Source organism: Puntigrus tetrazona, chromosome 12 (genome assembly GCF_018831695.1).
Source record: "Puntigrus tetrazona isolate hp1 chromosome 12, ASM1883169v1, whole genome shotgun sequence".
In the NCBI taxonomy this organism is placed as follows: domain Eukaryota; kingdom Metazoa; phylum Chordata; class Actinopteri; order Cypriniformes; family Cyprinidae; genus Puntigrus; species Puntigrus tetrazona.
The window spans coordinates 8652942-8668389 of record NC_056710.1 but is presented as its reverse complement, the minus strand read 5'-3'; the positions used below and the strand labels follow the sequence as shown (position 1 = coordinate 8668389).

At 34.4% G+C, this 15448-nt stretch overlaps 1 protein-coding gene across 1 annotated transcript; it reads right to left on the bottom strand.

Annotated features, from left to right (window-relative positions):
• On the bottom strand, positions 1-14389 carry gucy2cb (guanylate cyclase 2Cb). Its single transcript, XM_043254243.1, is given in 28 exon segments — positions 1-544; positions 624-700; positions 1238-1332; positions 2091-2189; positions 3428-3602; positions 3687-3879; positions 4874-4967; positions 4970-5028; positions 5180-5271; positions 5517-5608; positions 6371-6508; positions 6636-6768; positions 7313-7399; positions 7488-7592; positions 7704-7775; positions 7857-7919; positions 7998-8100; positions 8186-8267; positions 8362-8476; positions 8562-8644; positions 8714-8855; positions 10427-10532; positions 10682-10781; positions 10967-11088; positions 11171-11386; positions 11917-11984; positions 12084-12196; positions 13688-14389. Coding segments are annotated over 28 exon segments (3225 nt in total). The 5' UTR covers positions 13890-14389; the 3' UTR covers positions 1-345.
• Between the last annotated feature and the right edge of the window lie 1059 nt (positions 14390-15448).

Here is a 15448-nt window from a genome sequence, read left to right as displayed (position 1 = left end):
TGTGTCTGAAGTGTTTATTATAATATTTACATGAAAATGAAATATCTCCTGTATAAAACACACTGTTACACTCACGTGCTCTATGAACAGTCGGTGAATAACATTAGACATGCTGCGCTTTGTTGCAGAATGTTTAATATCACTGCATGGTTAAACGTATTTATGACGTTTACATTACGTTTAGCTTACTGCTGTTTCAGATCGTTTTTTAAAAGCACTAGTTAACGACTTTTATAACTCTGTAATAATAAATCCAAATGTACAGTATTTACATTTTGTAGAGATTTACACTAAAATCCAGCTCTGCTCCAGACGTGGCAGCGTGTTTAATGTTCAGTAGTGTATTTACAGGTATGTGCTGCAACTGTCCCCGGTGGCCAGGTGGAGATACTCTGGCTGCTCTGTGCAATCCATTTCCACTTCCACACTGAGCTTCCTGTGACGTGCTGAAAGGGTCTTTCTCTTCCACAAGCTGGAGGGCCGCTTCTCTAGACACATCTTGATCATTTGAGAAAGGTCCTGCTGCAGATTCTGGAAGTTTTCCCTGCCAGGGGGAGAAATCTAAGTATGAATTTACAGTCAAGTTACGAGGATCGATACAGATCGCAAAATGTTAAACTCACGCTGTTGGAGGTACTGGCAGATTGTAATTTTGACCTTTAACTCCCGTCAACCAGTATGTTGTTTCTTTTCCTTTACCCTGTAGTGTATATGAGGACCAGTGGTGTTATTGAAAAAACTATTTCATTTAAAATGTAAAATTTTTTATTTAAACTGAAAATATAAAAACCTAATTCAAGCTATTAATAAATGTCACAATATGTGATATTATGTGTCACAATAAATATCACATGGATGGAAACAATCATTGTGCCTACTTTATAGTAGAGGGCCTTAACTACTATGTAAAAAATAAGTACTTATTGTCTTAATATTGTACTAAAAAACACTTCTAAGGTGCGATTATTAAGGTTGGGGACAGGTTTAGTGGTATGGGTAGGTTTAAGGGTGGGTTTAAGGGTTACAGGGTAATTAGAAATGCAATTACAGACATTAATTACAGATGAAATTACAAGGTTTTTTTAGACAATATAAGTGCAATGTAAAAACAAGCATGTACAAAAAAAGTGCATTGTACCAAATGATTATTTTAAATGTAAGTACACAGTAGTTAACTCCACCTGCTGTAATATAAAGTTGGACCCAGTTTTACAAAAGTGAGAGGCAGTAAACACACCTTTAAGTAAGTTTCTCCCCTCTTTTCATACTGAAACTTGCAATCTGTGCGCTGGAGAATGTTGATAGTTGACTGACTCACATGAATTCGGAGTGCTGGGGTAAAAAGATCAATGTAGAATAAAATACTGAATAGCAGGGATTTCTCACAGAGCTGCTTTGCATGCCTGGTACAGGTGTCTTGAATCTGCAGGTACACTGAAATCTCAAGACTATCAAGGAATTCTAGAGAGAAATGTAACACAGTGTCGAAAGCTTGGTCTCAGTCGCAGGTCAATATATATATATATATATATATATATATATATATATATATATATATATATATATATATATATATATAGGTTACATGATGGTACCCCTAGAAATGTAAAAAAAAAAATATCTAAAATAATTTTTTTTTTACCAGTTTGGCTGACAGCTTGACGAAAAACCTTTTTTATTTTGGTGCAAAGTGACTGACACTGTAGCATGAATTAAATGTTTTAGGTGAGTTTTTAATTTCTGCAGACATGCAACAGGGTTCTGATGTTTCAGCGAACAGTTTAACAATAGCACGTGCAGTTTAGAGACTCTTAGGACTGTTTCACAAAATAAACCAAAGCAATTGAGAAAAACTGTAATGCAATTCGAAGTAAGATTTTCTATTTCAATATATTTTAAAAGTGCAATATTGTGACGGCAAAGCTGGATTTTCAACGGCCATTACTCCAGTCCTTCATGAATTTTTCTAATTCGTTAAAGAGTTTATCCCAATTATCAGTGCTAAAACAGTCGTGCTGCTTAACCTATTTGTGGAAATCAGGCTTCTTTGATAAATATAGAAAGGTCAAAATAACTGCAGCACTACTCACGTAGACCTGTGGACTCCATACGAGATGCTGTGTTCACTGTGTCTCCAAACAGGCAGTATCTGGGCATTTTAATTCCCACTACACCAGCAGCACAGGGCCCTGTGCGTATTTGACAGACATATGACAAACCGTGTTTTTTTATAATTTTCTGGAGATCTTCCACCAAAAGAATTAATTAACTTTTCAGAACTATTTTCCACTCTCTCTCTCTCTCTGGTGAAAGAAACTAAACACAGCCCTGACTCCACTCCGAAGCGGGTGTTAGAATAAGCTCATTCTGTAAAATAAAATTTGGTCCTCATTTACTCTGCCACAGCGCGTATGAGTGTCTTTCTTGTGGAGAACAAATATAGTTGAAGAATGTTGGATAACCGAACACTTGCTGGTAGCCTAAAACTTAAAAAATAATATACGGGGAGTGAAATAAGTATTGAACAGATTGACATTTTTCTCTGTAAATATATTTCTAAAGGTCCTGTTTACATAAAATTTTCACCAGATGTCAGAAACAATCCAAGTAATTCATATGTACAAAGAAAGCAAAACAAACTAGTTTAGAATTCAAGCTCTGTGTACTAAAGTGGAATGACACAGACCTGGAATTAGCATATACAATTGTTTCAAAGAAAATATTAATATTACTGCACTCAAGATTGAGTACTAAACGGCCGTATAGCTTATACGCACGCTCACCACGCAAGGCTCTGTTGCTGAAGAAAGCTCATTTAAAGTTTGCTACACAACATTTAGACAAGCCTGTGAAGTACTAGGAGAATATAATCTGGTCAGATAAGACAAAACTTGCAATAATACACCATGTTTGGAGGTCAAATAGCACTCCACATCACCCTAAAACATCATTGTATAGCACTTGAAGCTGTCATTACCAACACAGGCTTTTGTATGAAGTATTAGATACATTTCTGCAAGCATGTGTCACTCCATTTCATTACACAAAACCTAATTTCTGAACTTATTTGTTCTGTTTTCTTTACTTGTGTTGTTACTGACATCTGGTGAAAATGTAATGTCAATTTTATGTGTTAATTTAATGCTGAATATGTATTATGCCCGCTGTAGAAATCAGTGGCTATCAGCAACATTCTTCAAAATATCCTCTTTTGTTTTCAACACAAAAAAGTTTTAGAATAACATTTTTGTTTTTGTTGTGGATCTTAAACATCATATTTTTTCGTACACTAACCCCTTTTAATTAAACATTTTTTTTACTTCTGTGTCTTTAAGAAATGCCCTCTGCAATACTGTAAAGCTTGGTAAACTGTTAGTTTATAAGAACTCACTATTGAGAGGAGGTACAATGAATGGCTGGCCATTACCTGAATGCACTCCGATGCGGATCCACATGGGTATCCCGGGAAGATGCTGTAACTGAAATGTGCCCATGAAGGACAGGATATCCAGTGCCATGCAACTGATATCCTTCGCGTGCCTGTTCCCATTGCGTCGAGGAAGACCAGACACCACCATGTATGCATCACCAATCGTCTCCACCTGAAAGAGATACACAGACATGTGGCTTTGGAATTACTGGATTACTAGTACTAAAATGAACCAAACCCACTGTGTCTGAAATACCTTATAGACATCATGATTGTCAAGGATGCTGTCGAAGTTTTTGTAGATGTCATTGAGCATGTCCACCACTTCCATGGGTGTGCTGAAGTGGCAGAGTGTGGTAAAACCCACAATGTCACTGAAGTAAATGGTAACCTCGTCAAAGAGCTCAGGTTCCACTTTTCCTGTTTCCTTTAGAGAGCGCACAACTGGCCTAAAACATTGGGCGGTGATGGTTTCATTAATTCAATACAATTTTGTCTAAATAACAATAAAGCAATTTTTTTAAAAATGCATCTGGGATACAGAATTTGAATGCAGTTGTTAAACTAGACTAAATTGAACTAAACTGAGCTACCTGTGTTCTACGTGGCATTAATTGAAGACAGTGCATTTTTAGCGAGCAGCGAAATACGAATCGATAGGTACATCGGACAGTTTGCAAAAGAAATGAACACTAGAGACAGCAAAACTGTGCATTAGTGTGAAAAGGAATAAAAGGTGACAGAGCTGTGATTATTAAATCGTAATTTTCGCACAATTACACGAAGAATATCATGTTATGACTTCATAACGATATTAAAAAGCTGGGAATTTTGAAAATGTGTTGCCTTTGAACGTTAGCATCACGCATCCTGTGTAGCTCACGAAGTACAGAAATACTAAAGAGATGAGGAGCTCGGTTGAAACCTCTTCCACAAAACTGTTCAAATCTTCGTGAAAAGACAGTTGAAATGGCAACGGTTGCTTCAACAATTGTGTTTTTATATGAGTTTTGCATTTGTAAACACTATCAGGCAGGTGTAGGGTTGGATTCAGGCATATTGGCAAATGATAGAGCCTTAACTTTTCAGACAGTCCCCGGATATTTGGAATTCTGAACCTTGTAATATTTAACTAAAGCAATGTAATAAAAACACAGCAATACCACATAATAAAAATATGTGCAGTCATGTATTGAACCTGGTTCTCCATGTATTTCTGGTGTTCGTGCAGTAAGGTACATAAAATGGCGTTGCACAAAAAGGCCACAGAGGTACGTATTTTTTATGAGATCAAGAAAATTAAGCTTTAGGTGATAGCAATGGTAAACTAAAATGTAAAAATTTTAAAATATACTGGCCAATAACCAATATGTTACTGATATATTGTGCATAATAAGAATCTACTAAGTTTCTGCATTGTTTTTCTGTATGTTGTGTTCAGACCCTGGCAGAAGCATGAAGTTCAGGCAGTCCGCTCTGTCTCTCTCAGCCTTGTACAGAGCTGTTCGTTCCTCAACCAGCCGCTCCAGGTTACGGAATACATCTGCAGCCGGTGGATCAGGTTCTCCATGTAGCTCTGGTGTTCCTGGTTGTCCAGACTATTCAAAATCAAACCAGGAATCATTATCTATTGTGAGTTTTGGATGGTCCTAATATATTCTAATGGTCTAATGTGTTCATTGAATGTTCTGCGTGGTTACAATCTCTGTAGGATTTTTCACTGGTTGGACAAAAGCATGTAAAGGTGACCTGACAATCTTCCATAGAGTATTTTCTATCTTTTTGAAGTCTGGTCTTCTGTCTGGGTCTTCATCCCAACAATTTCTGATCAGCATGCACACCTGGAGAAACAAGTAAAAGTAATATGGGACCAATAGTTAAAACTATAATAAATTCCGAATGCACAAATACATATTCATATAATGCAAGATCATAAAAACTGAATGCTTTTAGCACATTTCCAACTGCAGTCTAGTGTATGTTTTTCTTGCTTTGAATGATTATTTGGCTGCGTGCCATTACTACAAATAACAATTTGTGTATGAGTCAAACAAATAGGCCTACGCTTAGATACACGCATACATACCTCTTGTTCTCTTTCGCTAGTGTTCTCAAAGTTTAGGTCAGGTCTGAAGAAAGAGGAGGTCATACTTGGGAATTGCACTCTGGCCAGTTTCTCTGGTGAAAAAAAAAAAAGAAGAAATAAATAAAAAAGTGCAATTAATTAAAGGAATTGTTCGCCTAAACCGAAAACACATTTTCCAAATCTGTCCTATTAAACATGCACTATTAGTCAAAAGGTAAATTAATGACAAAATCAACTTAATTATTAAACAAAACACCATGCGTACGACATGTAGCTAAAGTTCCGATTGCGTCATTCAGTATCCTATTAGCTCTCAGGCTCAGAAAATGATTCTCGGTTTCATGAGTCAGAAAGGTTATATGAACCAAGTCAAGCGCTTCATTGAAAAGAGCAGAGTCAAATAAACAATTCTTTGATGTAATCGCTGCTGGTAATAGGAATTCTACAATACACTGTGTCAGTAATATATTATTAAGTATGTAACATAATGCGGTGCATTTCAAGAGAAAAATAGAGATTATTGGTATTGATATTTCCTATATCATATTTGGATCTCAGATCCATCTGTTGCATTATTAGCAGAGCATGGTCAACACTTTATATTAGGTGGCCTTAACTTGTGTTTACATCAAAAACAAGCACTATGTACTTATTGTGTTTATATTGTATTACAAAACACTTTAGCATTGATATTTGCTAATAATATTTGATTTTTGGGTGAAGAAATGATTGAGTTTAGAATTTTTATTTTTGGCTTAACTATCCTTTTGAGGTTATGCATGATGGGAAATCACCAGTAGGTGTCAGTGGTGAATGTGTATTTTTATGCAGCTTTACATAAATCTTTGTCTCACCAGTACGATCAGAGCAGGCGCTTGTATAGAACGTGCAATTTCTCATCATGATCTCCTGGGAAATAATAGCAAAACTATACACGTCTCCTTTCTGAGAGATTCCCTGCTTCCTCAGGTGTTCAGGGGCTGTCCACAGATCTGAGACAAGAGGAAACACAAACGTGGGGAAATTAAGGAAATGGTTTACCAAATAACTACTGCTTAATACAACGGTGTAGAAATATCTGAGATTCTTTTCTGTGACAAAAATAAACCACCCTTTCACCTTTACTGGGAGGGAGAATTGTATTGAAGCCAAAGTCTGCAATCTTCACTACCATACGATTGTCAACCACGCAGTTAGTCGATTTAAGACGTCCGTGGACTGCAATGTTGCTTGCGTGGAGATAAGACATGCCCTGCAGGAGGGCAAAGAGTTCATGTGACAAACTAGATTAGTACAGTATACATAACTATAAATGTATAACATATCTTAAACCATACAGGCACATATGTAAATACACTTTAAATGGAATGAAATAGTTCACCGAAAAATTTACATTTTCTGAAAATGATACACAGTCAGCATGACTCAAGCCCATCAGTTAATGTTTCATGAAGCAAAAAGGAAAAAAAAACCATTGAAATAATCATTACCTTTAAACCATTTATAATCCATAACAACGCTTTCTACAGTGAAAAGGTCCGATAGATGATTTTTCACTGGAGAGATATTATAGATAGAGTACTTGTGGATTATTGTGATGTTTTTATCAGTTGTTTAAGCTCTAATTCTGAAGGCACCTATTCTCATGTCTGATAAAGAAACGAACATGTATAAATCTTGGACAATTTAATTTTTTGGTGAACTATTGCTCGGTTTCTCTATGCACAGCTATATGCAATAAATCACCCAATAAATCATTCTAAATGAGGTTATAAACACCTGTATCATTCCATTACCTTTGCAATGTCATACATGACCGAGATCTTAAACTGCCAGTCCATGAAGGTCTCTTCTGGGTAGGAAATCTTATCATTGAGCGCATGCTAAAAGAATGAATGAAAACTTATTATAGTGTTTGCACTAATTGAAGATACCTTTAATTCATTATATGAAGTTTATTTTAATACTCACTCTAAGGGATCCCCTCTCTCCATATTCAAACACGCCAAAATACTCGTTATCGAATTTGACTGTCCCATAAAATTTGGTCAGGTTGTAATAATCAATGTTCAATAGCTGAAATGGAAGTGGCGTTATGATATCGGTTGTGAACAATCGGTTCAGTGCAATAAAATGATTCAATGCCAGTGATTAAAACGATTCGATATCAGAATGAAGTCTCAGTACCGCATTGAGCTCTATCCTCTGTCTTTCAGTGAGGTTTTCATCTGAAAGCCCTAATTCCTTAAGGATGACTATCTATAAACAAAAAACCTTATCACAAAAACCAAGAGTAATTAAATCATTTGTAAGATAGTAAAATTTGAATTTTTACAGTACCTTTTTATCATAACGTGCACGGCGTAGGTAGTAGCTACTATTTTGTGTAGAGTCTTCTTCGATCTAAATCACAAGAAATACTTAAAAAATGCTACATTTTAGTATAAAAGTAAATAACAAACACTGATGTCAGCGCATCACCTTCAGACTGATCATATTCCACTCATACGACTCTAAAGGCATAATGAGCTCGCAGGAAATGTGAGACCATCTTTTTTGCATGTGACGGTAATGCCTGTTTTGCCTGTAAAATATATACAAAGAATAGTAAATATCTTGCTACATTTAATAGAACAAAAAATTATAATAAAAAAATATATATGTATTACCAGTAAAAGATGAAGGCAAGTGTACCCATGATCACCACAACAGCAGTACACAATACTATGACAATGATGTCGCCTTGAAAGTCTGCAAAAATGAATGTTTTTAAATAAACAATAGCGCATTTATTTCGTATCGTACAATAAAGCTTGATGATTTAACTTGATGGAATCTTCTATACTTTTGGGATCTGGTTGGTCTTCAGGCAGATGGAGATTAGGCCAAATGAAGGAAGGATTGCTGTCCCTGAGATGTGTGTCATTGGTGGATGTGTTGAACTCATAAAGAATCTTGTACTAAAGTACAAAAGAAGTCGGTTTTAATGAATAATCACTCAACAGCTCCACAGATAAAGTAATACGTCGCAAATCTGTGACGTACCTTATTGTTGTTGTTAGTGTAGATCAAGGAAAATATGAGATCCCTGTCCCCGTATTCATCCAGCTGATAATCTCCTGCTATACCTGTGGGATGGGTTTTTCAGGTTTGTATTATCCTGTCCAATATTATAAGAAACGACTGAAGCTTTTTACCTTTGAAAGACACATTTCTGAAGTAGTTCATGCTGACTGAGTCCATATCCTGAAATTCTGAGGACGGCTTCTTCCAGACGGCCCTCATCACCTGTTTGAACAGCAGCACCGCATCATGATATGCTGCAATATAATCATTCATCTGCGCACAAAACAGCGAGAAGATGAGAATTAGTCATTCTAGATCCGTAACAGGGGAACGTCAATTATGCGAATGTGCAAAATGTGCAGTTGCGCTCTAGAAAATGACCAAACTAACACGCGAGAACACAGCGTTTAAATCTGCCCTATTTATAGATGTTTTTATATTACATAACATTATAAAGTCTATCATAAAAATTATTTCATTTGAAAACCATGACTACCTAAACAAAGAGGAGTCTATATTTATTGTGTGAAAAATGACAAAATTATGCATGTGAAAAGTAGTAAGTGTGAAAATACAAAATTATTGTAAATTTAAGTTTGCGAGGTTTTTAATCATCGTAAAATTGTGTACTCTATTTATTCAATGGAGAATGCTTTAAAACAGCAGTGGTACATTTATTTTAAATAAAAATCTTTTTAACCTTGTAAATGTCTTTATTATCACATTCATACACACATGTAATAGATCCTTGCTTAAAGGTATTAATTAAAAACAGCAGAAAATCAGACTCATTGCTACAAGCACATAAAATTAAGCACAGAGCCATGCAGTCTGCATTTCCAAACAATTGTAAAAAAAAAAAAAAAAAGACAGTTCATGAAATGTAATTTCTGCTAGATATTCACTAGCCAACTGTAAATGCACTCTCAGATATACAGGTACAAAAGCTGTCACTGGAGGCGGTACATATTTTAAAAGGTATAGGTTTGTACCTGAAGGGTCCATTTTACACTGTAAAACATGACTTATTTTAAAGAAACAGTGAAAATGTTACAGTAAAAAGATGTTAAATGGTTAACAGTAAATTCCTGTAAAACCCATAAACTGACATTCCCAGAATGTCCTGCATTCCATTTCAAATTTAGTTTGAATTTGATCGTTTTTTCTTTGAAATAATTATGTTTCTCCTTAGTTTTCTCTTATCACAGTTGTTTATTAGGGTTGTATGCTATACATGCAAGGTTGTTAAATTAATTTTTATTGCATGTTTCAGTGTAACTCACCGTGATGTGTGAATGACACTGAGCACCTTCTATATATGTGTTCATATTTAAAAGCTGTTTGTGATGGGCTTTGGTTCATCATGTGACTTTTTCATCACCTGCATTTGGTGGTTATCAGTGTATTTCCAAGGTACAAAGCAGATTTCAGTACTTTAACTCTTTCCCCGCCAACGTCTTTTAAAAGTTTGCATTTTTGATGATTTTGACATTCATTTGACGGCTTTCTGCTATGTATGCATGAACATATTATATATAAAAGTCAAGAACCAAGCCTCTGCTTTTAAACCCAAAAAAATATTTTATTCTATCTTCATTTGTTGGCTCAAAATCTTGTGGAAAGCTTTCCCAGAAAAGTAGAAGATGTTAGCGCCAAAAAAGGAGGCCAACTCCATATTATCTGTATTAAGAATGCAATGTGAGTATAATGAACAGACTAACACTTTTGTTCATATAGTGTATGTAGTGTAGAAATATAATGTGACTTCTGGGACAGAATGAATGCCGAGATTGTGACCATTATGGCGATTATGGAAATAGGAGATAAATAAAAACTTTACCCACCGTGTTGTTACCAGAAGTGTCAATGGTGTATTGTCTCGTGTTGGACATTGTTAGCACCAGGACATTTTTCATAGCATCATTAGATGTCTCATAATAATATCTGTCGCTGTGAGAAAAAGTTGGTATTGTTTCAGGGTTTTAGACTTTTTAAATCAGGCTTTTTGAGATCAGCACAGTGATTAATGCGTATTTATGAAAATACATATGAAACACATTACTAGCTATATAGATTAAAGGAAGCAAGAGGTGACTGACTTGTAAAGGTCAATCAGAAGAAAAGCGATTTCATGATCAGAGTCCATAGTGCCGTTCTTCAGATCAATGATGTCATCGGGTGTTCCACATAAAATGACCACTGTAAAACAGAAATCAAGTCAACAATAAATAAATAAATAACAATATTGCACTGAAACTTATCAGACTTTGAAAGATTTTAGAGCAGAGGCGCACATTAAAGCCATACATTTGCATAAGCAAAATGTATGCATTTACAAACTAAAAGTTGTTTTTCTTTAGTACTCGAATAAAATAAGGACTCACAGTTACTCTCCCGGCTTTGGCTTCCCAGAGCTTCACTGAGTTCATCCTCTTTTCGCAGAACCACAATTTTCTCTAAATTAGAGGAAAAGTTGCCTGGAGCCACCTCAAGAGCATTTATGTACCTACAGACAAGACCCAAAATCATACAAAGGTACCATACCGTATGAGAATATCTCTTCAGTTGTTGAAAACTAAAATACTCACCAGAAACAGTCCTCTGTGTTATTCTGTTTCTTGTATAAATATGCTGTTTTCCATTCAGACTTAATATCATCATTGAAAGTCCAAAAGTTAATAAAGAAGCTGGAGATTTTTCTTGCTGGAGGCAGAAGTCGAGTCAGATCTCTCTTGTAGTCGCAAGACAGTCCAAAGCTTCCGGCTGAGATGATGGGCATGTTGAGGTTCAGACCGATCTCCAGGCTACAAAAGTTTTCACTCACATATCACGTTCTATCAGCAGTAAATTCAGTTTCAGATGGCACAAAGATTGCTTTATGACTATTTTTCTAATCTTACACTAACTTTCCCAACTTTCAGCCATTAAATTTAGCATATTTTCAGCATATATTTTATTTTTTGATTTAGTTGGTCAAAAGTATCTGGTCAAAAGTAAACAAACATACACCGTATCCACTACTTCAAAAGATTTGAGTTAATAACTTATGTGATATTCAATAAAACACAGTTAATATTATGATCTTATTGTATGTTAATCAAGATATCAAAATAGGTCTTTGAATCAATTTATTTTTTTAAGATTCAAAATACTAACAAATGCAAATTTAATACAATTAGATGCTCTTTTTCAGTATTAATAATTGATTTGAAATGGATTTCTAAAGATCTAAGGCTAGGTAGACCTGAGGATCTTCAGAGGATCTAGAGCATGATCTAAAGCAAGAAAACATAGAAATACAGACAAAGATCAGTAAAAGTTCAATTTTACATACTCAGCCATTTGGAAAGTGGCATAAGTACAGGTTGGTCCCAGCAGAGCACATCCCTCCTCCCCTGCATTCTAGAAAGAAATCACAACAATCCAAAAGTCGGAAGATATTTTGTATATCGTGCAGTTTCAATGAAGTATGTCAAAGGAATTAAAAAGACCAGAACTGACCGCAAGATCTTTTAAAATTTCAATCCCTTCACAGGCACTACTGGTACAGCCTTTTTGCAAGTAGTAAATGGTATTAAACCCTCTGAATTTGACATCTAATTGAGGATTCACCTCTAGAAAAAACAAAAACAAATTATTAAAACTATAATATCAACTTAAAATTTGCATGGTTATTTCAGAACTACATTTCATATTTAAATAGTGGTAGTTGTCATAAAATTTCTTTTGTTTAACATAACAATTGACTGTCAATATAAAGTTTAATTTAATGTAACATAATAAATTTTACTAGTAACAATTTAATAAAAGAGCTCTATAATTAAATTCTTACTAATAACAATTCCAATTATAGACGTCTCTAACTTAATTTTTACTAGTAAAAATGCAAATACAGAGCTCAGTAAAAAAATTAAAAACAATAAAGCGCTTACTATTATAAAACATGTTACTATTAACAATTGAAATAGAAATCTCTCTAAACAGAATTCTTACTAGTAAATAATTACTTAAAGAGCCGTCTAATTGTAATTCTTACTAGTAAAAATTCTGTTGTAGAGCTCTGCGATTACAAATGAATGGAAGACAATGGAGACAAATTAATTTGTAGAGCTCTTTAATTGGCATTGTTAGAATTGAATTAGGGAGCTCTGCAATTGGACTTTTCACTGGTAATAATTAAAGAGCCTAATTATAATTGTTACTAGAATTTATTACTAGAAATGTTACTAGCTCTGGAATTGGCATTGTTATTAGTGAGAATTTAACAGTAGAGCTTTCTAACTGAATTGTTGCAAGTACAAAGGCAATTATGACGAGTAACGCTGGGAGTATTTTAAGCTAAAACGGCTTGCCATACATCTCCATTGACTTTCATTCATTTTTAATTGATCTACAAGTTAATTTTTAGTACTATCAATTACAGTTTAATTCTTACTAGTAACTAATCCAATTAGAAAGCTCTCTAAATCTATGTCTTTAATAAACTTTTTACAAGTAACAATTCTGAAAAGAGAGCTTTTCTTACTAATAAAAATGGAATTACAGAGCCCTGTAATTAAATTTTTACTAGTAAAATACAGTAGAAATATATCTAATTGCGGAGCTCTGTGATTGAGTTCTTACTAGTAAGAATATTGTTACTAGTAAGAATGCTATTTCAAAGCTCTCTAATTTGGTTCATTCAGTTGTTACTGGTAGAAATTGGATTAAAGTGCTCTCTAACTGTAATTCTCACTAATAAAATTTAAATTAGAGAGCTCTCTAACCGAATTGTTACTAACAAGAATGCAATCGCAGAGCTTTCTCGTTCAATTTGGGAATTCCAGAATTCAGCTGTTACTATAGCAAGCTCTCTAATGATCATTTTTACTAGTAAGAGCTGAATTGTAGAGCTCTCTAATTCAGTTCTTACTAGTAAGAATGCAACTGCAGAGCCCTTTAATTCATAATTTTTAATCGTAACTAGTAAAAAGTGATTTAGAGAGCAATGTAATTGAATTGTTACTAGTAAAAATGCAATTACAACCAGTAACACTGGGAATATTATTAAGCTAAAATGACTGTCATAGTAATTTAAAGTCTTTCTTCTTGGGATCGTGGCTTACCGTCTTCAGAGATCTCAGAATCATTTCCAGCAGCGCTCAGCACTGCAGGCTTCACAAAATTGATACTCCAGGGCGACACATCGTCATCCAGTAAAATAACATTCATCAGAAGTGTTCCATTGAAGCAAGACTGTTTCATCAAGTGACTTGGCTTTAGGAGTATCCATGATAGACATGCAAACAACCAGATACGGTAATCCATATTCAAATGACAAAAAGACAAAAAATAAAAAAGTCTTTAGGCCTTTGAGGTCATAAAAATGTTTACTTCAAATTAATTTTTATCGCAACGTGTTGGTAGTTGTCCAGCATTTTTCTGAGATAAATCCAGAAGACTTCTTCTATGGAAATGCAGAGGAAAAACAGAAATACTTTTATCCAAGCTAGTCTTTTGTCCTACACAGACACGCTTTCACTCTGCTCTCACCTGAGCGTGTTAATGAACAACACAGTCAGTAGTCGTGTCTCAAATCCTAATGTGCTGCCTACATAGACAGCATTTATGGCACATTTCCAGCCAGAATGCTTCTTGTTTTTTTGTAGTTTTTTTGTGCTGTCTATATAGCTGTCTGTATAGCTATATAGACACTGTCAGTAAGAGTGAAAGTTTAGGACTCATTAATAGTCTCGTAGAGAAGCTGTTATATGCGTATATAAATCTATATGTTAATACTCACATTTATGTTAAAGCAACTGAAGCTATCAGGGTCTATTGAACAGAGGATGGTGAGAAGGAGTGAAGGACAAAGGTTGAGTCATAAAACCCTCGTCCTGTGATAAACGGATGCATCATAAAAGCAATCACGAAGCACCTGTCGTGTTTGTGTTCCCAGCTGAGAGCAGGAAATACATAAATTTCTCTGACGTATGTTATGATTTGTTATTATTTGCATGTCTATATTTTATATATTATTATATATATTTTAATATATTTGTTGGTTGTATAAAATATACTAAAATCTGTTGCTTTTCTACTAAAACAATTTTTAAAAAAGTAAATAAATGCATAAAAATAAAAGCACTTTTTGCATACTTTATCATTTTTTTATTTGAATGTACTTGAATGTGCCACACTCTTAAACTTTTATGCAAGTTCATGTACCTGGTGCTTTCCCTCAATAATGATTTATCACATCAAACAATAATCTTGACAGTTCAGATATTTATGATCTGTTTCATTTATGACTTCTGAGAAAGATCTGTAAAGTAAATCTTATTGTAATCTGGGCCATAAGACGTCAGCAGACATAATAAGTCATAGCCTATATATCTATCTATCTATATATAATAATAACCGGCTGTTCTCGTCTACCTAACAGGGACATAAATAAATGTGTGATTTTATAAGCTGATAAAGAAAAGTAGCTGTTTCATTGTAGAATTGCCCAATAACTAGTTGCTGGTTTATGAGCTTTATAAAAGTAAATAAATGGCTAAAGATAAAAGCACACTTTATTATAATCTTTGTATTGTTAAATGTACTTGAATGTGCCAAACTCAATGTTTTGTGCAATATAAAATATATTATAAAACGGTAAAAAGTGTACATAAAAAAAATGTATTATCCCTTTGAAGTGTTTTTGTATTGCTTTCTATGTCTAGTTTTTTTTTTGATGTACTGCTCCCTCTAAGGGTCACTAAACTGCTCGCTTCCAACATCTCAACCTATGCTTTGACATTAGTTTTTGCTTAATTCTGCATAATATATATATATATTCAATACATCATACTTTAATGTTTACTTTAATTCCTGATTACGCT